The 24,323-nt window shown below is 35.1% G+C and overlaps 3 protein-coding genes across 8 annotated transcripts; 1 reads left to right on the top strand and 2 right to left on the bottom strand.

The window, feature by feature from the left end:
- Positions 1-1,512: 1,512 nt before the first annotated feature.
- LOC116171924 (protein AF-10) lies at positions 1,513-20,388 on the bottom strand. 4 transcript variants are annotated; one of them, XR_004145560.1, is made up of 15 exons: positions 19,512-20,388; positions 19,069-19,148; positions 18,795-18,959; positions 12,613-12,810; positions 11,925-12,566; positions 11,541-11,877; positions 11,329-11,491; positions 8,100-8,414; positions 7,444-7,621; positions 7,231-7,396; positions 5,762-5,932; positions 5,502-5,715; positions 5,281-5,416; positions 2,552-2,690; positions 1,513-2,493 (listed from the first exon to the last, which is right to left on the bottom strand). XR_004145560.1 is itself a non-coding variant. In XM_031488968.1 (14 exons), exons 1-14 carry the CDS (start codon positions 19,618-19,620, stop codon positions 2,634-2,636), a joined length of 2,931 nt encoding a protein of 976 aa, XP_031344828.1. In that variant the 5' UTR covers positions 19,621-20,388; the 3' UTR covers positions 1,513-2,633. The 4 variants fall into 4 exon arrangements, 2 of the variants coding, with proteins under 2 accessions (XP_031344828.1, XP_031344829.1); XR_004145561.1 differs by having other exon boundaries at positions 1,513-2,690; positions 5,281-5,402; XM_031488968.1 differs by having other exon boundaries at positions 1,513-2,690.
- A 301-nt stretch (positions 20,389-20,689) lies between these two features.
- Positions 20,690-22,634, top strand: LOC116171942 (1-acyl-sn-glycerol-3-phosphate acyltransferase gamma-like). Its single transcript, XM_031488997.1, has 6 exons — positions 20,690-21,114; positions 21,166-21,338; positions 21,384-21,545; positions 21,593-21,931; positions 22,048-22,267; positions 22,314-22,634. Exons 1-6 carry the CDS (start codon positions 20,931-20,933, stop codon positions 22,403-22,405), a joined length of 1,170 nt encoding a protein of 389 aa, XP_031344857.1. The 5' UTR covers positions 20,690-20,930; the 3' UTR covers positions 22,406-22,634.
- LOC116171955 (gonadal protein gdl) lies at positions 22,314-24,244 on the bottom strand. Of its 3 annotated transcripts, none has more exons than XM_031489018.1 (4): positions 23,603-24,244; positions 23,002-23,162; positions 22,823-22,956; positions 22,314-22,777 (listed from the first exon to the last, which is right to left on the bottom strand). In XM_031489018.1, the coding sequence occupies exons 2-4, from the start codon at positions 23,150-23,152 to the stop codon at positions 22,634-22,636; spliced, it is 429 nt and encodes a 142-aa protein (XP_031344878.1). In that variant the 5' UTR covers positions 23,153-23,162; positions 23,603-24,244; the 3' UTR covers positions 22,314-22,633. The 3 variants fall into 3 exon arrangements, with proteins under 3 accessions (XP_031344878.1, XP_031344877.1, XP_031344876.1); XM_031489017.1 differs by lacking the exon at positions 23,603-24,244 and adding an exon at positions 23,412-23,570; XM_031489016.1 differs by lacking the exon at positions 23,603-24,244 and adding an exon at positions 23,216-23,395.
- Between the last annotated feature and the right edge of the window lie 79 nt (positions 24,245-24,323).

Below are 24,323 nucleotides of genomic sequence, written 5' to 3'. Positions count from 1 at the left end.
GGTTTAATCGAAAACGTACGAATTGTTTTGGATTCAACGCACCAAAATTAATAAGAAAAAGTGTTTTCCCGAGAAATTTTGGTGCAGTCGATTTTTGGTAAAAAAGGAAGGTAAAACACTGCCTTTTTTTGAGCCCCGAAGAAAAAATTGTCTCAGATCGACCCGGAAAAAAAAATTTTCTTATAGAATGTGGCCTGTAGAATCCATAATTTCAAACAGTTCCAAGATTGGGCTACTAGTTCAAAAGTTACAGCTCTTTGAATTTTTTTTCGAAATTGGTTTCTAGTCTATAACTTTTGATTGAGAGGTCTAATCGAAAAAGTACGATTTGTTTTGGATTCTACGCACCAAAATTAATAAGAAAAAGTGTTTTCCCGAGAAATTTTGGTGCAGTCGATTTTTGGTAAAAAAGGAAGGGTTATACACTGCCTTTTTTTGAGGCCCGCAAAAAAAATTGTCTCAGATCGACCCGGAAAATGAATATGTTAAATACAGCCTAAGGATAATAGGATAAGCCGCAAAATTGCCGATATACCGGTTAAACAATGACTGAGAATTAAGGTACTAAAAAACAGCACACAAGTGCTTTAAATAAATGTACTGTACGTTATTATAGTTTGTCTTTGTAGTTATTGCATTTAATTATTTATGATGATTTTTATTACATTAATAAAGAAACTAGAAAACCTATTTCCGTATTTGCGAAATAAGTTTCAAAACATGTTTTTGGTATTTTTTGTTTCTTTACACCTAAAACGTTTTACTGTATGCACCACAGATAATTGAGCGAGTGTAGTGTAGACCTATATTCAATAAAATACGCATTGTTGATAAACATCTAACTATTGCAAAAAACTTTATTATATAGCTTAACCACGAGTTGGTATTAAGTATCTATGCAAATACTGAATTCTTTAAAAAATCCATAATCCAAATGAAATACTTTTTAAGCAACATAAGCGAATACTAAACCCAATACTTTTTAAAAAGAATATAAATACCTACTTTGGAAATAATGATTCGTTCGCATTTTTGTTTCATTTTACTTAAACTTTCATAATTAATTTACAACAAAAAACCGTAAACCTCTCCATTGTCAGGCAAGGCTATGGTATACAGTTACTATCAAGGAGATGCGGCATAATGAATGAGGATCCATAAAGCAAATAATGCAATTTCAATAATCTACGAAGTCTATATTACAAAACTTAAAACAAAAACAATCAGACTTTCGAGATACAAAATATACACACAAAGTACAAATGGTACATTTACAATTACACTACAGACAACTGGATTTTACGATTTTCAATATTTTAGAAAAGTATACCAAAATATTTGCACAAGAAAAATATGGATTTTTGTTTAATACACAATTTCATTCTTTTCAACAGCCGCAAATACTATTGTTTATGGAAGTGCAATATTTGTGGAGTATATCGTTTGTAGCTATCCGGAACATCACATGCTAAGTGAAGAGACTAAAAACAGTGATTAAAAAAAAATAACAAAAAGATTTCCTACATCTATATTAAAATCGAAAACTCTACAGAAGGTTTGCATTTATTCTATTTCTTATAATAAATATGGCTCCCGATTACTGGCATACATAAGTTATTGCGCTTACTGAAACATTGGTACTGTTGTTAAATATTGAAAGTTCTCTACGTAATTTCCCTGAGATGAAAATTATATCTAATAGCTAGACTAACAATTTATACAGGGTATTAGTATTAACTGTACATTTCATTTAACATTTATACAACCTTTAAACTAAATTGTGACAGAGGAGCCATTCATTGAAATAAGTTATTGCTAAAATAAAATAAATATAGAAGGGCTCAGGAAATGCATACTTCTTTTTTAAGAGAAGTTTAGTCAATAAAAGACATAAAGAAATGCAAAACCTACCGTTTGTTAACATGTTCCCAAATGCATTTACTGAACCCCTCTTAAGTTGTAAATTGGTGGTAACTAAACCAAGTGTAAAAATGATTTGGTAATAGTTACAATTAAGCTTGCACAATATGAATTCTAGAGAGTTTTAGATAAAACTTAAAAAAAAAATAATAGCTTAAAATATAAATAAAAAGTACAAAGAGAGAATGTAAAAACTACATGCTTTTTTGGTAATTTTTGTTACACTGGGGCACTATTAGTCTTCTATTGCGTAAATAATCCTAATTGAACACAACCCTATAGAGTGTAACAAAACATGAACTCGTCGAACTCAAAAATAAGATTATAGCACCACAAGGAACTTGATAAAAATTTCTCCATGAAATAAGACTTACAAGTGGTTTTATGGCAGTGATAAAATTAAAATGTGGATATGTAATAATCAACAAACATTAACGGTTTACGGCGACGTTACTTAATTGACTTTATAAGTCACTTTCTTGATTTTATCAAAAAAGAAAATCCTAGTCTATTTGCTGTTAAAAACAGGACAGTTCAGGCTCACATCACATTAAAAACTCGTCGAAATACAAACTCGTACGACTACTTCACACAGACGCCCCGGAATATTCGTTGATTCTTCGAGAACAAACCAAAATTTCGCTAAAACTACACGTGATTTGTCAGCGCAGATTGAGTAGGCGTGTAATGCTAAAAGCTGGATGTTCATGCTCTCAGCTAGGCTTGGATGATGGCTGTGTTTGTAATTCGGGATCTCGTCTGATCACCACCTAAAAAAAAATCTCCCTTGTTCACTTGCACTTTCACTGCTCACAAAAATTCATCGTGCGATATAGATACGGTTTCAGATAAATTAATGACCAAGTTTCCCCAATACTTTGAAACTTAGAATTGGGTCGTATAGGAATCATTAATTTTGTCTGTGACTGTACAACAGTTTGTGTTTGGATCACTATCACCAGCTTCACTGTGCTTGAATTTTGATATGTACTGTTGACCGTATTTCATAGCAGGTAAGAGAAATTGGTACTTGAGAGCACTGAAAATTTCACACTTTTTAAAATCACTAATGCTGTTCCATTGTAGTTCAAGTCTGCCAAAATAGAGACTGTTGTGCAGCACAGATTTCTCTTAAGCTCTGGCCATTAGTGCTTTCAAAAGGTGAGGAGATTTAGTATAATCATTGAATAAACACCTTTAAAGAAGTATAACTACATAGGTAAACCTGAAATTGGTGTAAGGTGTGTTGCATACACTGCAAAGTGGTTAATTACCACAAGTATTGAAGGATATTTGGCCTAGGGCGGTAAATAATGACTATTTTAAACAGGGAAACCAGTTATACTTAGGGGCCCTTTGTTTTCCTTGTTTATCAGAGTTGAACAGTGTTGTCATATTTACCAGATCCTTATATGGAGCTAGGTAAAGTTTGATTGTTTATTATGTAAAGAGTAAAGCAAATGCGAGGCCTGGAGCGAAATATTTTTGCGGGGCCAATGATTGCCGGGGGGGGGGGGAGGATGGAATACACCCGGAGGATGCCCATTATGTATCGAATATAATATATATCTCGGTAAATATCGAATGTATATAAAATTATTCCCATAATAAGCCAGCATTCAGTTGTTATTTCAGAAAATAAATGACTAACGAAAAACAATTGAATTTTTTTAAATGGCAATGCACCTTTTCATTAGGCTCATTTGATAGAGATTTTTTTCCCTTTTCGATGATATAACAGAGTACCCTTATTCAAGAAAATTTTTCAAAAAAATGTATCGTAAAGATCAATAACATTAATCCAGATATCCTACATCAAAATAAAACAAATGAACGTGTACGTGTCTTATTAAACCTTGAAGACAAAACCAAATTAGCATTAAAATGGGTTTCATCATAATGAATGTTCAAAATGTTCACCATTAAGTGCAAGGCAGTAGCATAACCTATCACAAAAAATAAAAATTAATTTATTCTAGACGAGTGCTGGGTTATGTCATTGAAAAGAGAAAAAATCTCTATCAAACGAGCTTAATGAAAGTGTGCATTGCTACTTTAAAGAAATTAATTATTTTTCGTTACTCATTTGTTTTCTGAAATAAAAACAACGGAATGCTACCTTATTATGGGAAATAAAATGTCAAACAACTATCATATAGAAAAATCTTTACCGGGATATATACTATATCCCATACATAATGGGTACCCTGTATATTTATATATTAAAATATTATTATATTATTTTCATTCAACCAAACTTTATATTTATTTCTTAACGAGAGTAAGGCCTCGCAGTGCGAGGCCTTTTTCAGCGCGCGGCCTGGAGCGGCCGCTCCACTCGCTCCACCCTAAGGACGGCACTGGTCCTTAGAACAGTTCTTGTTGTTTTCTTATTAGATTAAACTACATTTTTTACTTTATTTATTGTTCCTTATGATCTTACATTTCAGACTGATCCTCCTGACATAATATTGTTATTGGCATTGAATAAAAGCTTATTCAATATTTTAATCTAGTTTATTCAAACTCAAGGCGCTTGCCAAAAATCTGGCAATGTTGGAATTTTAAAGAAGTAAAGAAATCTGCAAAGTCGGTAACTAGTTTTAAATTTGTGGTTCACTTTCCCCCACAACAGAGGGACGACAGAATCCTGGGCAGATTTTATTTCATCAGTTAACACGGGCGTTATACTTCTTTAAGGTGCTTATTCAATGGTATAATAAAAAAAAATGTTGCAAGATGTAACTAATAAAAGACATTATTATTATTATTATTATTAATCTAAGGAGGCGCCGCTCTGATGCAAGTTATGAACCATTAACAATCATATTATTTAGATCGCCACTGCTTAAATTGTCTCATAGCAGTATATTGAAGTATAATTTCTCTTGTAACAGCAACACTGCATTTGTATTTTACTCACGTGTAACAAGTACAGTACCATTACTATCAACCGTTTCAATTTATATACCAGAATATTATTTGAAAAGCGGCACATATACAGTATGTTCCAACTAAAGTTCACACTACTGTTAATTTTGTTAGTATTGGGAGTGCAAAACGTGAAGAATTTTTTGTAACTATTTTGCTTTGTCCCACATTTTTTAATGTAGCTTCTTCATTAATTAAATCAGAGTAACCGTCAAAAATATGTAAAAATATACAGGGCGTTCCAATTAAAATAATTCAATAACCCACTGCCCAATCATTTTTCTGATACACCCTAAGGAAAAATGATTACATAACCAGTAAGAAAGTTAGCCATAGTGTTAACTTTATTTAAAACGCACTGTATTATTGCACTTCTATGCAACTACAAAACTACTCCTCCAACTAACACAAGCACAACAATAGTAATACCTGTGACTGTGCCGTCGAAGGTCCGGGACCCTGATATAATGGGTAAGGTTGCGGTCGAGGAGCAGTGCGACCACTGTCCCCACTTTGCCGCATGATCCCACTACTAGGGTACCCCGTCGATCCTGCAGGTGAATGTCTATAATTTATAACAGAAACGATTTGAGTATATCAATTTCTTATAAATTGCAACAAATTTTCTACTGTCTTTCGTACGCGCTTACCGTACTGAGGAGGTGGATTGCGATTGTGTGCTCGCGGGACTTCTGTGATGGGGATAAATTTGGGTGGTTTCGGGGGGTAGACCGTTTTCGACGGCCATCGGTGCATGTTGCACGGTAACTTGTTGGGGATGCGAGGGGTAGGATCCGGTGCTATTGTGGCGTGACCTCGACGCCTCTCCGTGACTTGCGAGAACCGACGGGTGAATGTTGTTAACTGAAAATGCAATGTCGGTGAAAGGTGGAAGGAATCGTCGTTTTACCTGTGTGAGGGTGGGAACTTTGTGAAGTGGCGGGTTGTCCTGTTAGAGGTATTGCCAAGCGCGCATTCACAGCCAAGAGATGGTCTCGCCTTTGAAGTAACGAACTAACATGCTCTTCTAATCGCAAGTTTTCCGCTCGTAATTGATGCAAGCATGATAATAACGAAGCAACTGTAAAAATGTTTTTATGAGTCATTGTGCCTGGCGAAAGACAATTTTAACATTAAACAATGTGAGATTCATGCCCAAATGAACACCCTGTATATTAAAACGCTATCAAAATGGCATTTGTTTAACAAAGAGAGCACAGTCTTACTTAGATTTCCACTTTTTTGATAGCATAGGTATGAACAACTGGACTGGACCAAATTTCTAATCAAAAATTTTATAAAGTAGGATTTTCCTCACGTCACGTCATCAATACGCAGGTTTGAGAACTGCCAAGCCGCCCTATATCCAGCTCTGGTGGTACAGTTGAGCAAACTGTTCAATAAGGCACAGAAGAGTAAAGCTATAGCCGATTGGAAGGCCTATAAATTAAATCTAAGGCTATATAAGAAGGATATTAGAAGGCGTCAGAGAGGCATGGAAGAGTTTTCTGCAGCTCTATAAAATCCACCCCCTCTGCATCCCGCCTAAATAAAATTCTAACAAAAGGTTTATATTTTAACCCAGCTAGCCTCTGTGGTTCTTCCACAAACAGCGGAGGTACTGAGAGTCGCCCACTTTTCCGGAGCCACCACAGCACCATACGCCAAAAGTAACCCCTTCATTCCCACGGAGAATGAGTGGGCGGCTGCCAGTCACCAGGGTTGGATGGCATAATATCAGCCCTCCTGCAATGGGAACTGGATGATCTACATACAAGTAGTATAGGGGTCACCTGAGCCAGACAGTCGCCAATGGTTGCTCTGCTTGTGAGTATGGAGTAAGTCAAGATTGCAGCCACTTCTTGACTTCTGCTGCTAAGTACTTACTGCCGGCGGTATTACGAAAAAACAATTAAAATAATTTTTTTTTTAAATTTTTCCTTTACGCCCAAATAGTAATGTTCACGTTGTTAGTAAAAGATCGCAACATAGACAACCTGTTACAAATACCTACAGAAAACACTTTTTTAGTAAATGGTCAATAGAAGTCGTTGATGTAATGGGTATCCTACTGACAATGCAGCACTGGCTGCCCACATACGTTGACGATGCTATGTAAACATACTTAATGATGACGTCATAATACACCGATGACGTGCGTACAAACTAAGGAAAATTCTACTTTCTATCCTCTTCAGAAAAAGAATTGGAAAACCCTTTAAAAACAAGCATTCCATTGACTGATTGAGTTTATGACTTATAATTCTCGTGCTGTGCAAGGATCAGAATCTAATTTTAATTATTGGAAATATAGTTATCAATTTTTATTTTTTAGCTTTATTCAAGAGAAAAGAGGCATGATACCAAAAAAAATCTTACTATCAAAATGTTGAGCTTGCTCCATCAAAAACTGAGAACCTTGCTCCCACTGTCTCTCCAACAACTGATCGAGAGTTTGCGGAATAGAACCACCCCCGCCACCCAGCATGGAGAATCCGCTGCCTCCGGATGCTGTACTCGAGCCACCAGTACTGTTGGATCTTGCCTGAAAAACTAGTTAGCGTCGTTCCTTGTAACTGCCAAAATGCTTACGTTGGCAAGCACCCGGTGGTGAAGTTGCGGTCCGATAAGCGGGGAAGGTTCGTTTACGTTAAATATACTATGCGCCTCCAATTCGGAGCTGAGGTGATCCGACATTTTCTGGGCCATATTCGAGTTTGGATTCAATTGATTTCCTAACATGTGGGGAGCTGAGACGCCATTTTGAAATCTGTAATACACCAATTGAAGAATTTAAAACTTAAATAAATACAATTATTAACTACATGGAAATGTTAATTTGGCTGGTTACCGCCAGGTGGCACCTCCTGATTAAGTGAAATAAAGTCACTAGATTTCGAAAGTACCGCAATCATCCGCCATTTTTAGGCAAATTTGCTGCCAACTTAAAAAAATTGACAAATAAAATCTGAATAGCTGTAATTTTTTATAACCTAACTTCATAGTACTATCATGTTTTATAAAAATATATACAGATATCTGCAAACAGGTGGAACAATCCCTAACATTAAAGTTACTAGAATCTCGTAACAAAAATAATGCGTTCTCTCTCTAACACACGAGCCCAATGGATTGCGGTACTTTCTATATTTAGTGACTTTAAAGTCAAAGAATAGGATCAGGTTTATTTCTCACCTGAAGCAATTTGTCTTCACCAAATTTACTTAGCTTAGCAGAGAACAACTTACACTTTTAAAGTATCTTTCGTCTCCTTAACGTTTCCGGGCGCAGAAGCAGCGGTCGATTGTAGAACACCTTGCGCCTTTTGCCTAGTCTTGTTTCTATTGGCGCGCGTCATCGCGCCTTGACTTTCAGAGTTGGGCGAACTCGGCGGAGATTCCTTAATTTGATTCGGTGGAATGATCGAGCTTGAGTTAGGCGGTGAGGTCGTGTTCTGAGATCGGCTTGATCGTTTTGTTGCGTTCATCGAAGGCGTCGATGCGACGTTCGTGCCTGGCTTTTTTCGCCGTCCGCCTCTTTCGGCCTTTTCGCCCGACATCGATCTAAGAATTGACCCTTACTAAACTGCAATGCGCACAAAAGGCAAAAGCTTTCTTACATTATGTTTCTGCACACTAGCAGAAATGGGAATTTCGGTATTTCAAACTAGAATCTTTGTTAATCCATACCTTTTTTGCCATTAAAAATAGATTTTTGACTTTCGTAAAGCAATTTTGATGTAGAATAAGATTGTTAGGTAATTTGGAAATTTTATATAATAGAAATTTGTTTAAATAGAAGTTGTAATATACAGTGAGCGGCTACAATATGGTACAAATTCATTTAAAAATCAGGTGTTCGGTTAAAAAAATTACAGGGTGAATAAAAAAATAGAGATTTACCAGTTGATTTTTTAAATGGAACAGTATTTTTTAAAATACATGTTCGAATTCGGTGTCACATTCTGCGCATAATAAAAATAAATCGAAAATGGATTAAAAAAAATACTGTTTCATTTAAAAAATCAATTTTAGTAACAAAATCTACTTTTTGACGCACCCTGTACATTTTTGATGTAGAATAAGAGTGTTAGGTAATTTGGAAACTTGTTACAATAGAAATTTCTTTAAATAGAAGTTGTAATATACAGTGGGCGGCTACAATATGGTACAAATTCATTTAAAAATCAGGTGTTCGGTTAAAAAAATTACAGGGTGAATAAAAAAATAGAGATTTACCAGTTGATTTTTTAAATGGAACAGTATTTTTTAAAATACATGTTCGAATTCGGTGTCACATTCTGCGCATAATAAAAATAAATCGAAAATGGATTAAAAAAAATACTGTTTCATTTAAAAAATCAATTTTAGTAACAAAATCTACTTTTTGACGCACCCTGTACATTTTTGATGTAGAATAAGAGTGTTAGGTAATTTGGAAACTTGTTACAATAGAAATTTGTTTAAATAGAAGTTGTAATATACAGTGAGCGGCTACAATATGGTACAAATTCATTTAAAAATCAGGTGTTGGGTTAAAAAAATTACAGGGTGAATAAAAAAAATAGATTTACCAGTTGATTTTTTAAATGGAACAGTATTTTTTAAAATCCATTTTCGAATTCGGTGTCACATTCTGCGCATAATAAAAATAATTCGATAATGGATTTAAAAAAATACTGTTTCATTTAAAAAATCAATTTTGGTAACAAAATCTACTTTTTGACGCACCCTGTATATTTTTGATGTAGAATAAGTGTTAGGTGTTTTGGAAACTTGTTACAATAGAAATTTGTTTAAATAGAAGTTGTAATATACAGTGAGCGGCTACAATATGGTACAAATTCATTTAAAAATCAGGTGTTGGGTTAAAAAAATTACAGGGTGAATAAAAAAAATAGATTTACCAGTTGATTTTTTAAATGGAACAGTATTTTTTAAAATCCATTTTCGAATTCGGTGTCACATTCTGCGCATAATAAAAATAAATCGAAAATGGATTAAAAAAAAATACTGTTTCATTAAAAAAATCAATTTTGATAACAAAATCTACTTTTTAACAGACCCTGTATATTTTCTCTTTAACCCCCCACTGTATACCTACCGTGGTGCATCATTGAAAAACATTTGGTATACAAATTTAGGGAACTGAAGGTTCTTTTTCTAGGCGTTTTCCACGATTGTATTTTCTAACGCATCAAAACTCATTCACATAGTCTGGATCCCTGTTCTTAGTAATTCCCAGAGCTTTCTAGGTCCTTCTATGGCATTTCAATTTTTAAAATTTCAAATCCAGTCCCGGCTCTAGTGAGCTTATTCTACATCTATGTCAACCTTTGGTTAAAAAAAGTTAGCGGCTAAAGGGTTTGAGATTCTGTTTGGATCAGTGACGTACAGTTTGAACCCAGAGGTTATGTTTAACATCAATTAACATAAGAAAGCATCTATGCCGTACAAGGTGGTCCAACTTGAACACTTTGTTATGGAAACACCCTTTATTTTAAGAAATAGAAACAATGAAGGTCAATTATGAAGCGGACATCAATGGCACGAAGAAAATCGTTTAGCCACTAGAGGGCGTTTCTCGTTTAGTAGATTTCTTTAATGCCACATTACTTCCTTATTATTAAAGATAAATAATTGATTTTGGCAAAGTCTAAGAATACTTTTTCTGTTGAATTTTTTTATCACTCTACACTACATTTTTTCATATTGGCCACCCTATATATGTATTTCACTTCAGAAGTCTCTTTTGGAGTATACCTTAATGCAAGTCGATGGTTTGCATTCTTGTACAGCCATAGTAGATCTCGCTTTGGCGCCATCTATTCGTTATTATATTATTAATTATTAATATTATATTACGTTGCGCTTTAAAATCTTTCCGTACAATTATTATCTTTTATACAAACCCTGTCTTGATAACAACAAACACAACAAATAATTTGTTGCAGTCGTTCCGAGGTTATGCACGTACATACATTTCGGCGATTCATTTTTATTTAAATTGCAGACATCTAGGTTTCCATGGCGAACAAAAGATGGTGGGATTGTTTAAAACGAAAAATACAGTTAACCAAGAGATTGTCATTTTAAACAATCCTGCCATCTTTCGTTCGCCATAGCAGCCAGATGTCTGCAATAAAATGCAATATGGTCCATAATATTTAAAATAAATATAAGTGACACTTAGATCAAAATTTAGGGTCGTATAAAAAACTAAACACTCTGTATATAAACAGTGCATCGCTATGGATTCTGCATAAAAAAGTGCTCTAAGACAAATTTTGCCAAAATCAATTATCTGTAATAATAAGAAAGTTATGGGACGTTAAAGAAATCAAGTAATTCAAGAAACGCCCCCTAGCGGCCAAACGATTCGATTTGCGTCAGTGATTTTTTCTTTTAAATTGATCTTTTAAAATAAAGGGTGTTTCCATAAGAACTCGAACCACCATGTACAATTTTGGAAATATACCTTGTCCTCTTAGTTGGAAGTGGCTCCTCCAAATTTGAATTTGATTCAAGATCAATGGGCACGGCTCCTTGTTGTTGTTCGTACGTTATTTTTAAACCGTCTCCGCTCATTTCGGATGTGATCACACTTGCACTTTGATTACTGTCCCCTGTCATTATCGGACCTAAAAGTAGGCATTAAAAATTTGACTTCCATTACCTTTTCAGACTCACTATCGTTTATGTGTTTGTGAATGCTTTCCGCTATACTTTGTTCTTGCGGCAATGAAGGGTAGGTTATGGGTGTCGTGACGACACTTGTTGGGTTATTAATGATATTGGGATGTGGACTTAAGTTTGTGTTAAGCAGGGGTACTGAAACGACTAACGAGTTAATGGAAGGAAGGATGTTTCCGGTAGATGTAGGTGATATAACTGTCGTAAGTACCGAAGCTTGGTCGACGGGTACAGAAAGCTGAGGCGGAGAAGGATTGCTTTTAACAACTGGGGAAACGGCGATCGGAATCGCCACGCTTGGTATCAAAGCCGGCTGCGAATGATCAAGCTTAACCTAAATAAAAGTCAACTGATAAGCGTCTTCGCGCAATTAACCCTTACCTTTTTTTTGTCGACACTTTCGACACTACTTTCACGTTTTTCGATCGCGATCACAGTTCCGCCTGTTATACCACTAAGCACGCTAGCACTCAACTCGGGGATTAACACTGATAAGTTAGCTGCTGGAATCACAGATTCACTTGGCACAGTATTCGGCGTGGGCGTCCTTGAGTTCGATTTCCGTTTTTTGTTAATTTTACTATCTTTATGTTCAGTTTTGGGTTCGAGTTCGATCTCAATTTTTGCGTCTTTAATGACCGGCGTCGCAATGCGATCAGTCTTTATTTCAACGACGGAATCAACAGCACTACTCGCGACAGAACTATCGTCCCCACTTTTGGCACTTTTAACGGCGCTAGTAACTTTAGGTTTATCTCGCTCGATTTTGCTATTATTATTGTGGACGGTTTTTTGGTGGGATACAACTGTTTTCGAGTTTGCCGATGATTTCGAATTGGATGATGACGTCTTATTAGCGGACGACGATTTACGTTTACCAGTGGCAGCTGGCTGGGAAGACGATGATTTCGTACTGACGGACAAATTCGTCTCGGAATCCTTCTCCGAGTTGGAATCTGACAGGTGATTCTCGTTTGAAATTGGCTTATAAGGCGGTATAGTCTTCACATTCCCTCCTTTTTTCTAAAAGTGATTTATTGGTCTTTGCCGGCTGTGTCGGGCGACTTACCAATTTGCTGTAGTGATGTTGACAATAACCGCAGTATTTCACGTTATCAAGGTAATTCCCTGCCTCTTCGCAGAGTAAGCCCAATGTTTGAGCGCAAGTAACGTGAAATTGTTGTTTGCAACCGGCTTTATTACACTGCATGCAAGCTCCAACGCCTGCACTACTAGCTTTGCCTTGCTCCTCACAAATGTAACAAACCTATAATTTACAACAATCAACATAAACATATTGTTATTAGTTTAGAGCATAGTACAGGTGAAATATGACCTCTAATCTTTTTGCTGATAATGTTTAAGATTGTTCTCTAAAAATTCTATGCTAAATAAATGTAGTACTCCTTTAACCATTAAAATTTGTTAAAAATAAATACTGTTCAAACGAATATACACAAAGTGACAAACACAGACGGATGGACAGAAATTTAATCTGTTACTCCCTTGACCATTGTCTACCTATTACTGAAAACAGAATTGGAAAATTCCAAACCGTTTGCGAGTTATCATGTACACAGACGGACGGACGGGTCCAAAATCATGAAGGAAATTGGGTAGCTCGCTAATAAATTTGGAAAAATAACTTCATAAAAAAATTATTTAAAAACTTGTATTATTTATTATTATTATTAATTGGGATGTCATTATTATTATTATTACTAAAAGACTTGAAACTTGTATGGCACAAGAAGGACATATTTTCTAACATTTATTGCAAAGAAACTGATTTACTTTGGGTTACAAAAATAGTGTATTTTTAAGTTTTAGTGTAGTGTGTATGTTTCATCAGTTGTTTCCTAGTAGATGTAATCATTTGACTTTTACGTTATCCAAGATCAAAGATACAGAGCCTGGAATCAAAACTTAAGTAACTTAAGGCAATAAACTGACGCTTGCAAAAGCCAAATTTTACTTATAAATCGAAAACATTACAAGTTCTTCGTACTATAGACCCATGTAATACAAAAGTTTGCACGTAGACTTAAAAAATGCATTCATTTAAAGAGGATTTTAAAAATGTACCTTTTTTGAGCCCTACTTTGCGAACGCACCCTGTATAATTCAAGATATTTTTTAAATGTGAAGAATATCCAACCATATCATAATACAAAAGCACTATATCTAAAAATCATATCTTCAAGGCATTAAGTTACTTCGCGCAATTGTTGACTCACTCTGTACAGGGTGGCCAAATAAGAATGTGAGGTACTGTATCTTAGAATCTATCCATCGTAGAGGCTTGCGGTAAAAAAATTTATTACTAAAACGGCCAAGAGCAAAACCTGGAAAATATTTTTAAGTTTCTGAAATGGCCACTAGGGGGCGTAACTGCAATCTGGAATCTAAAAAAGTGATGTTTCTGTAAATTCCGCTATATTAACCTAACAAAAAAATATCAGGTCTTTGAAGTTGACGATAATCTGAACAATTTTTCCTGTATCTCTAAAAATGAAGTGGTGGGGGGTATTCAAAGGTTTCCATAAAGAACACCCTGTATTATCGAAATTGCTGAGCCGATTTAAACAAACTCGGGTTAGTTCAAAAGAGCTATTCTTCAGCTACAAATATTATACTATTTGAAGTTTTGTTGGTTTCACATATCACCGCTTGAGGGTTTTTTTCAACATTCCGACAAAAATGGTAAATTTTCTCAAAAAAATTAAATGCATTGGTTCGATTTTTTTTTCATGAAAAAGTAGCTAAATGATGCCTAAACAAGTTCGCGAAAACACCATCTCGATATCTTGAGATATATATATATATTTTTTTATATCGTGATGGCCAGCATTTCGAGCATTTACGGCGGCATTAAAAGCTTCCTTTTTTAAATCGATCCACGATCCACCTTAGGGCCACAATTTATATAACAAAAATAATTCCGGAAAAATTAGCTTAAAAAAATAAAATTTTGAGGGTATAAAATTTCTTTGGTCTAAATTTTAGGTTAGGAACAAGATATCGAGATGCGGTTTTCGCGAGCTTGTTTAGGCATCATTTAGCTACTTTTTCATGAGAAAAAAATCAAACCAACGCATTTAATATTTTTGAGAAAATTAACCATTTCTGTCGGAATGTCGAAAAAAGCCCTCAAGCGGCGATATGTGAAACCAATAAAACTTCAAATATTATAATATTTATAGCCGAAGAATAACTCTTTTCAATTAACCCAAGTTTGATAAAATCGGCTCAGTCGTTTCGAAGATACACGGTGTTCTTTACGGAAACCTTTGAATACCCCCCACCACTTCATTTTTAGAGATACAGGAAAAATTGTCAAACAAAAAAGGTTCAGGTAAACTTCAAAAACCGGACATTTTTTTGTTAGGTTAATGTAGCGGAATTTACAGAAACATCATTTTTTTAGATTCCAGATTGCAGTTACGCCCCCTAGCGGCCATTGCAGAAACTTAAAAATATTTTCCAGGTTTTTCTAGTGGCCGTTTTAGTAATAATTTTTTTTTACCGCAAGCCTCTACGATGGACAGGTTCCCAGATACAGTACCTCGCATTCTTATTTGGCCACCCTGTACATTCTAGTCTTAAATAAGTTGCATAACAATCATATCATGTAAAAAAGCTGAACCAATGTCATTGACTGGAGTTAAATTAAATCCATTTTGTAGTCACGTGTTTTTACAATCAAGTAAATATTACTAAAAGACTTGAAACTTGTATGGCACAAGAAGGACATATTTTCTAACATTTATTGCGAAGAAACTGATTTATTTTGGGTTACAAAAATAGTGTATTTTTTTTAAGTTTTAGTGTGTGTATATTTCATCAGTTGTTTCCTAGTAGATGTATTCATTTGACTTTTACTTTACCCAAGATCAAAGATACAGAGCCTGGAACCAAAACTTAAGTAGTTGGCAATAAACTGACGCTTGCAAAAGCCAAATTTTACTTATAAATCGAAAACACTACAAGTTCTTCGTACTAGACCCATGTAATACAAAAGTTTTACAATTGCACTAGAATTAAAAAATGCATTCATTTAAAGAGGATTTTAAAAATGTACCTTTTTAGAGCCCTACTTTGTGAACGCACCCTGTATAATTCAAGATATTTTTAAAATGCGGAGAATATCCAACCATATCATAATACAAAGGCACTATATCTAAAAATCATATCTTCAAGGCATTAAGTTACTTCGCGCAATTGTTGACTCACTCTGTACATACAGATAGAAACCAAATTTACTTATTTAATGTCGACATTTGATGCAGTTTTGACATGTCCCAAAGACGATGATCGCAATAGCCACCTAGCTCAAGCTAAACAATATTCAAAACCCAAAATTGTTCAGGATTACTAAAAGATTTTTTTAGTTTTTTACCACACGCACGTTAGTAGAGAAATATTGCATTTTGCATGATCCCCTCCATCCGAATCAAATAAAATCACTATTATGTTGGTCTGTGTGTCTGTATTCTCATTTCCGGGTAAAAACTGGCCTTCCTAAAATTAGGGGGCCAAATTCACACAGGTATTTTGTTTCTGTATTTCATGATCTAATGGTAAAACGGCGTCTCGATTACATATACAGGATGTTCTCCTAAATACGTTGTAAATATGGAAGGGGCTAATTACTTACTTTATGATTTTCATATAAACATAGGTCCGCAAACGCTTTGCTACCTATCTCCAGGGTATTGTACAATTTACAATTTAAACCGTTAATTTATAAACATAATTTATGCAAAGACAAGATACAATTTGCAATGTCAACTGTCAAAACTAATAAAAACAAGATATGAAACCAGGACCATTTAAAAAATCATACTTTCATATAGCCAAAAATTTTTTGCTCGATAATGGTCACAGACACAAAAAAATTACCAGAGACCAATAAGTAACAAATTACAATATTAAATTCTTGTTTCACAATCTATCAGCGACCCACTGAAAAAAAATTCAGTGGTTGAAAATAGAACATGACCCCTAAAAAACACCCTGTCAATTCTCACTACCATTGACATGAATAATGATGTGAGCCCTTCAGCGTAATTTTCAAATATGAGCGAAATGTCTCAAAAACTGCAAGAGATATAAAGAAAAAAATTGAAATTTTAACACCCTGTAGACCACACACTATATATTTAATAATCTTTGCGATAATACAGTGTTCTACATGTATACCATTTGATATTTTATAGAAAATCGCCCACTAGTCAAGACACTAAAAATAATTTCCCGCATTTTCTTTTCCCTCCTACCCCAAGATGTGCATTCCTAAATAAAGGCACAAAAAACAATCTCGATCTGGAGGTTTTTCAACATCCTGGGTCGAACTCCAACTCTAAAAATTGTAAGAATTTTCATGCGATTAATATCAAAACTGAAGAACAATTTTTTTATACGAATCGTCGAGATCACAGAAGAACATTCAACATACAGGGTGTCCAAAAAGTATGGAATAGCATGAAATTTTTTTTAAACAAAACCGCTAGAGACAATTTTTTTTAAATGACATCTCTTATGCATAGTTATTTGATGTGTTTTATTCTCTTTTCAAAAATGTAAAACATTAATACCCTTTCATTGAAAAAATTTTGAGAAAACCGCGAAAAACTGTGCCACTTATATACAGTGTGTCCCTTGATCAAAATTTTCAAATTGAATTTCCTTCTTGAATTGCTTCATTGGAAACCAAAACGTTTTCCGCATACCAGTAAAATGCTCTTTGTATTTGTATTTATTGTTCTTGTTTTACAAAATAAATTTAGTTAGTAAAGTGTAGAGATGAGATACGCACAAATGTTATTAAGAAAAGTTGTTCAGAATCAAAAACTGTGCTTCAAATTTGCTACACAGTCATTTCATTCTGTTTTGAACAGTTTCTAGGTAATATTTTTTCGGAAAGACATCCAGTTAGAAAATAAGATACAAAATTCATGTAAAAAATGATTTATATACTCCGTTTCAAATATGGAAGCACCTTAAGGGTCAAGTGTAGGGCAACTAATTTTTTCAAATAGATTATTGAATATCTATTCTTATTCTACATCAGAAAATAATACACTTTCGACGGAAACGCTTTTTCCCTACACTTACTATTTTTTGAAAAGTGCTATTTTTGGGACTGTCACGTCTACACCACACTCAACAAGTGTCGACCCTTTGTGTCATTACACAGCTTCTGTCAAATGGGAAGGTTCAGCAATACAGTGTGTCAAATAAGGAGATACCTGAAATAAGGGGTTTCTGAAAAAATAGCACAAAAAAGTTTATCAAGGTGACCGTTTTTGTCATCCCACCAAAAATGACACTTGGATTCTTTTATTTAAATTTTGAACCAAACCGAGTTCCAAAAGGTATATAATTTTGTTAGGTGTACACTTTTGGGTGTCATGGTTGGTTAAAAAAAATTTAAACAAAGTCTAAGTGAAATCTACACCATAGACCAAAGCGAGGACCAAAGATTAATTCTTGGTCCCTTATTGTCAAAAACCTAGCACCGACAAATATCCGTCCTCGCCAAATAAGCCAAGCACAAAAAATTTAACAATTAATTTTCATTTCAGAAAAATGAAGAAGTATTACATTTATTTATAAGATAACCACTACAAGTACAAAAAATCGGTCGCAGATCAAAGAAGTACATTACAAAATCACTATTTATAACAGTTGTGTTGCATCTATCACTGTCTGAAACCCTTGCATGTTAAAGAAGACCTAAATAGAGATGAGCCCAACTGAGGCTCAACTGCATTGTCATTAAACAAGTTGTAAATCAGCATATGCATGATTAAAGCGCATTTTTGGTAATGCAGGTCAGTATTTTATTAGCGAAGTTTAAAATTATCGATCTCACGAGTAATTTTGGCTGCGTTAAATAATTAATTTTATTTAATTTCAATTGACGGTACGTCTTCATTTTGTACAACAAATCACAAAGTAAATAATAAGTTTTTATACTGGTAGCGCCATCTAACGGTAAAATTATAGCACCTCCGAAACCCATATCGAAATTATTTTCTTCAATTATCGATTTCACAAGTAATCTAACTCAAAATAGAGTAGTGCCTGCACATCTACACTATAGCAGAACGCTTTTAGTGAAAATTTGAAGTCTCTAGCTATTGTAGTTGTGGAGATCTAACGCGGACAGCCGGCCTGCCAGCAATGACGAATATAATAGCGTATTTTTTTCAAAAATGCGCTAAAAAAAAAAGTGTTGATACTCACCTTATTAAAACGTTCACTAGGGATCAGCTGTAACTGGATAGGTTCCATAGTAGTAACATTACCAAAACGAACCTCAGGTATATACAGCGCGCACACCACATGGGCCCAGCCAGAGTTATCCGTTCTCTTAAGAGCTCCATATTTACTAGGACACAATTCACACTTCTAAAAAACGAATTAAACGTAAATGCCGGAATTCGATGTGTATTTACCATAAGCAAAATGAGATTAGTATAGTAAGTTAAGAAGCATAGTGTAGTATAGCAATACTAACCACTCTAGCAGTTCTCTCTTGACTTTCACATTTACGACAGTACCAGGGTCCAGTAGGGACAGTCACTATTCCATAACAGGCTGTAAAAAAAAGGCACCATAAATGCTAATAAAACATTACAACCGTTTATATTTTTAGTTACAATCAACAGGTCTTTTTTTATCACCTAAATATTTAAAAAAATGGGGCATTTGGTCGAGATTACCATGACAACCTGGTTTACAATGCATTTTAATAAAACCCTTACTTTGTTGCAACATTTAAACAAAAAAAAACCAAGCATGAGGTAGTTTAAAAAAAACTTACCACATGTGTTTCAAATGCTCGGAGGAGAGCAAAGGTACCAAATTCGTACAAAAAACATTGTGCATAGTTTTTAACTGTGTTAATTTGCATTACCTCCGCGGCCTAATGCTACGTTTTTTTGTAACCCAAGTAAATACCTTGATGTACAGCAACGGTGCAGGATTGTCCATCGCAATACACTAACGGGTTTTCGGGCCAACCTCTATCATCAGAACACACGCAACAACCTCCTACCATCTCCTTCATAATGCAGGTCGAGCGATGTTTGCTAAACTAGCGAACCGATGTACCCTTCCCGCATCTTTCAACTTTAAAGTCAAAATTCATCTTCTCGCCGATTATTTCGCACAACAAACACACTTTACGATCGAAGAACTGAACGTCTTAAATGTAACCTCCATTGGGTTTTTGTATGCGAGGCTATTACCAATCTTGAAATGTACGCGCGGTTTCGCTTTCGAGTAATTATTATACAATTACGGTTATTTATATTTACAATTAACGTGGTGGTGGCGGCGGTGGTACGATTTTTTTGCAATAAACACTTTTGGGGGTTTTTCCGTTGGGAACACTCACGTTTTTAGTTCCTTGAATCTGATTACTGGGCAATGCATTAAAAGATGCCAAAAATCGCCGTTTGGCTCATCATTTTGCATAAAAATGCAATATAAACACATTTTATTACAAAGAAACCATTTTGTTTTTGTATTGTATTTTGCTTAAACGGGAGTGTGCGCGGCTTTTTTTTTAGGGAATAATGGAAGTGGCCAAGCTATCACATGTGGGCACTGCACAGTTATAACACACAGTGCGTAAAAAAATGTACGTATTAGGAGATTCTCTTAATCTAGGACTTAGGTGCATAAATACCGGAAATTCTTCGAGAGCATGACTCATTATTATTTAAAACGAGAAAAGTCTGTCTTGGATTTGACGTTGACCTTAACTTAAAGCTATTGATGGCTCTTCAAGCACCACCCATAGCACTTTTAAGATATACTATCAATGTTCAAATATTCACCCCTTCCCGTTTGAATTGTTTACCTCCGCCACTGTCTCAATTGACCCCGTGTTTGTACCTTTTGGTACACTTTTGTGACGTAGTAGGTACTTTGTTATTTATGGTCCTTGTACTATACGAAAAGGTACCTAAACGTACTGTTTTATGCCAAATTCTCTTTAGAAATGCCAAATATTAACCTCCAAGAAAGGAACCCTCCCAATTTATCTAATTGCCGCACTGTCTTGCTTGATAAATAATTAATTTGAATGAGAAAAAGTTAGGTTATTTGTGTTATTATCAAATCTTGAAAATGATGATGTAGGAATTCCAATTCTCAATGCAAATATTGGTGTAAAGTTCAAGTAATTAATGGAATATCTTTAGAACTTTAGTTATATCACGAGTTTCCACTTCCATTAAACTAAATTAATTTTAAAATAACCTTTTAAAACTTGTAATGTCATTTAAGTGCATTGCAGTGTGAACTTTAGCAGTAATTGAAAGTGTAACCTGTAACCCGAACATGATTCGAGCCCTTTAAATTTCAGTCAACATGTGGCCAAATTTGCAAGTGCTTAAACGTTCACGTACAGTTCATTTATTATTTGCCATCACATTTTTTACATCGGGGATTATTGTTAATATTTTACAATGTTTTTTGTATCTAACTGTCCGACCGGTTAGTAAATATGTCTATCGTAAAATTAATTGGTATCTGTGCGCAACACTATATGCACGTAAGTATCTTCAGCACGCGTTACTTCATTCACTCATGTAAAAATCCACAGAGTTGGTGTTTATGGGGGATTGGTGGTCTGGTTCCGAAATATTGATATACATCGATAAGGATGATTATGATAGGTATTGGGGGAAAGAACACGCTTATTGTGTCATGAATCACACGTACGAAATCGATTGGCTAATTGGATGGATGCTTTGCGATCGTATACGCTTGCTTGGGGTAGATATCCATAGCAAATAATTGTCCCTCATTTGTATCTTTTAGAACTGCAAAGCATATGCGAAGAAAGTCATTCAGTATATGCCAGTTTTAGGTTGGGCGTGGAAATTTTCAGAGTTTGTTTTTTTGGAACGATCCTTTGATAAGGACAGAGAAGTGATAAATCGACAAATTACGGAATTAGCCGATCATCCAGATCCCATTTGGGTATGCAATAGTTCAGTCAATGAACTGTGCCGACTTATGATTTTCAGTTGTTGCTATTTCCGGAAGGCACAAGATTTACAGTAGAAAAGCACAAAGCATCCGAGCAATTCGCGAGGGAAAGAAACTTGCCCGAACTGAAATATCACCTTCAACCACGAACGAGGGGATTTATAGCCAGTTTACCTTCCATGAAAGGCAAGGTACCTGCCATCTACGATATCTTACTCGCATTTAAGGAGGACGTACACGATAAACCAACAATGACAACGTTACTTTTTGGTAAACCTGTTGTTGCGCACATGTATATGAAACGTATTCCAATGGAAGATGTGCCAAGCACTGAAGCTGAACAGGAGAAGTTTCTACGAGATATGTTTGTAGGAAAGGTTAGTTGTGTACAGAGGCATTGAGGGACCACATGTTCAAATTACATATACTCTTTCTATACTTTCGTAATTGTTCTAGTTATAATGATAACAAACTAACACCACGACTATTTCAGGATAAATTGAAAGATAGCTTTGTTAGAACAGGCGATTTCTTCACTTTATCAGGAGTGAAACGAATAACGCCAATCAAAACGAAGCGCCGTTTCCATATTGTTGTCAATATGATAGTATGGACGATTGTGATTTTGTGCCCCAGTATTTACTATCTCGTGACACTATTTTCAAGCGGAAAAATGATGTATGTCACAATTGCAATTGGCATACTGATGCTATGTAAGTTGTCCACTTTTAAGGAATCATCTTATCGTATTACTTGCAGTTAGCGGACTTCTATCCAAAACGATAGGAATGTCGAAAATTAGCAGCGGATCTTCGTACGGAAAGGAAAGCACACCGAAAAAAACTCACTGATGCAGCTGTAACGTCCATAGACTCAAAAAAAAATTGTAATTTCATTTGTGCCTTTTTATATGTACTCATTTAAAAAGAAAGTGTAGATGTGCCAATTGTATTTTGCTCTACCTACTATTTACTCAATGTAATTATAACGTGACCTGTACTTTCCGTAGTAACTGATTATTTATCTGGAGGCAACAAGGTCACTATTGTAAATAAGGACAATAAATGATGTTATACAAATTATGGTGATAGTGGCATGTTCATTTTACTTAATCTAAGTATAAAGTCTAACAGATGCATTTGGACTTTAACTTCAAGTGTATTAGAAGTCACATAGAAACCAGGAACTCCTGCTTGTTCCAAGGTCTGTTGCTGATCGGTCACCTACAATTTGATTAAAACCTGTGCATATTGTACCTATACACTTACTTTTTCGTCTAATTGTAATACGAGTGACATATCAAACTGTTTTAATTCTGTTGCTTGAGCGTCTTTCATCTTTTCAATTTCGTTTATCTTTACCAAAGGACTAGAGTCGTTCCCCAACAGTTTCTGTTCGTCCACTAGAACTCAAAGTGTCTAGAATTAAACACTGTTAAGATACTAACATTTGTGTTTATTAATTAACTGCAGCCGCTGCTGGTACAAGTGCTGTTCTGTAACGTGCTGAATTTCCATAAGCCCCTTTACAATTTCGAAGATAGTTTCATTAAGGAGGCAATTGGCTAGGCTTGACAATAATTCGTAAGGTACTCGCATTTGATACTTCCTGAAAAATAAGCGAATAAGATCATCGCTGATTTACAAACAAACAGTTTTTACGGAGGTAAATCACGAGCCATATTTTGTAGCTGCTCAACTAAAAAATAAAGTTTATTTTGCATTACTTGTGGATCGTCCATATTTCTGAATTAATTGAATAGTTATTGAGCAGTTTAAAAAAATGGATTGTTTTTCTTATAATAAAGTTGAGGTTATGTTACATTTTTAATAATATACACGATGTATGCAAACTTACGGGCTCTGTTTGCGAATGACATAACATAGACATATGAAATAACGAGATGTAATTGCATATACAATGATAGTTACAGTTTGTTGTATTTAATCACGAGGCATACACACCGACTTGGCATACACCCCTTATGTTACCTTTATGCATTATCAAAGATAATGTTGTATAACAGATGGATAGGCAACCAACTTTACCTCTTATGTTAGATAGGCTGAAAAACTTGCTAATTCTAAATGGCCCATCAGAAGAAATCACGTGGAGGAATGCCAGAGTGCTAGAGAACCTGTAAACATTCATCTTTTTGAGCTAATCAGTTTAATAGTTCGCTTCATTCCCATTTAGTTTATAATATACTATCTCTTTCGTGATTTCACACCTCGGAGAACTTCCCCAAAGCGCCGAACTCGACCTAAAAATTTGGATATCATAGATCAATCGGTTCCGCCAATATTAAGTTTGCATTGTTGTTCCAAGCAGTTTCAGATCTGCATTTTCTGATTGACTATTAAGGAAGGGGTTGGGGTACATGATGGGGGACCCATATATTCTTACAGGTCCCCTAAGGATAGGAAAGATCTTGAATGCTTGCCTAGTAGTAAAAGAGCCCAAAACAGGATTTTTGGATCTACTCAAACCTTGCAGCCTACTGAGGGTGCATTTAAAAAAATCTGACGATCTGAGCGTAGAAAGTGGAAAGGTCACAAACTTCCTGATACATTTTTAAACCAATTTTCATCTGGAATGATTAATTGCAGCTCATTTAGGCGCCTACGTACTACCAGAAAGGTCGCGCGAAGTCGGTCAATCCAGTACTGGCGTTGGGGTTCAATTATTGTTAATAACTTTATTCAAAATGTAATAATAAATAACTCTGTAACAGGGCGCAAGCCTGTTGAGGATCCAGAACAAGACAGG

The sequence above is a fragment of the Photinus pyralis genome, unplaced genomic scaffold, assembly GCF_008802855.1.
Source record: "Photinus pyralis isolate 1611_PpyrPB1 unplaced genomic scaffold, Ppyr1.3 Ppyr1.4_LG5, whole genome shotgun sequence".
In the NCBI taxonomy this organism is placed as follows: Eukaryota; Metazoa; Arthropoda; class Insecta; order Coleoptera; family Lampyridae; genus Photinus; species Photinus pyralis.
The sequence above is the reverse complement of the archived record's forward strand: the minus strand, read 5'-3'. Positions and strand labels throughout refer to the sequence as shown.

Excerpts from the sequence above, each read along its gene's own strand:
- LOC116171924 (XM_031488968.1), bottom strand. The coding sequence starts at position 19,620 with ATGAAGGAGATGGTAGGAGGTTGTTGCGTGTGTTCTGATGATAGAGGT. Across the intron at positions 8,415-11,328 it reads CTTCCAACTAAGAGGACAAG|ATCGATGTCGGGCGAAAAGG; the intron begins GTATATTTCCAA and ends GTCAATTCTTAG. Across the intron at positions 5,417-5,501 it reads CAATCCACCTCCTCAGTACG|ACATTCACCTGCAGGATCGA; the intron begins GTAAGCGCGTAC and ends TATAAATTATAG.
- LOC116171942 (XM_031488997.1), top strand. The coding sequence starts at position 20,931 with ATGTGGCCAAATTTGCAAGTGCTTAAACGTTCACGTACAGTTCATTTA. Across the intron at positions 21,339-21,383 it reads ATCGTATACGCTTGCTTGGG|AACTGCAAAGCATATGCGAA; the intron begins GTAGATATCCAT and ends TGTATCTTTTAG. Across the intron at positions 21,932-22,047 it reads GAGATATGTTTGTAGGAAAG|GATAAATTGAAAGATAGCTT; the intron begins GTTAGTTGTGTA and ends CGACTATTTCAG.
- LOC116171955 (XM_031489016.1), bottom strand. The coding sequence starts at position 23,295 with ATGGACGATCCACAAGTAATGCAAAATAAACTTTATTTTTTAGTTGAG. Across the intron at positions 22,957-23,001 it reads GTTAATTAATAAACACAAAT|TGGACGAACAGAAACTGTTG; the intron begins GTTAGTATCTTA and ends TTTGAGTTCTAG. Across the intron at positions 22,778-22,822 it reads TATTACAATTAGACGAAAAA|GTGACCGATCAGCAACAGAC; the intron begins GTAAGTGTATAG and ends ATCAAATTGTAG.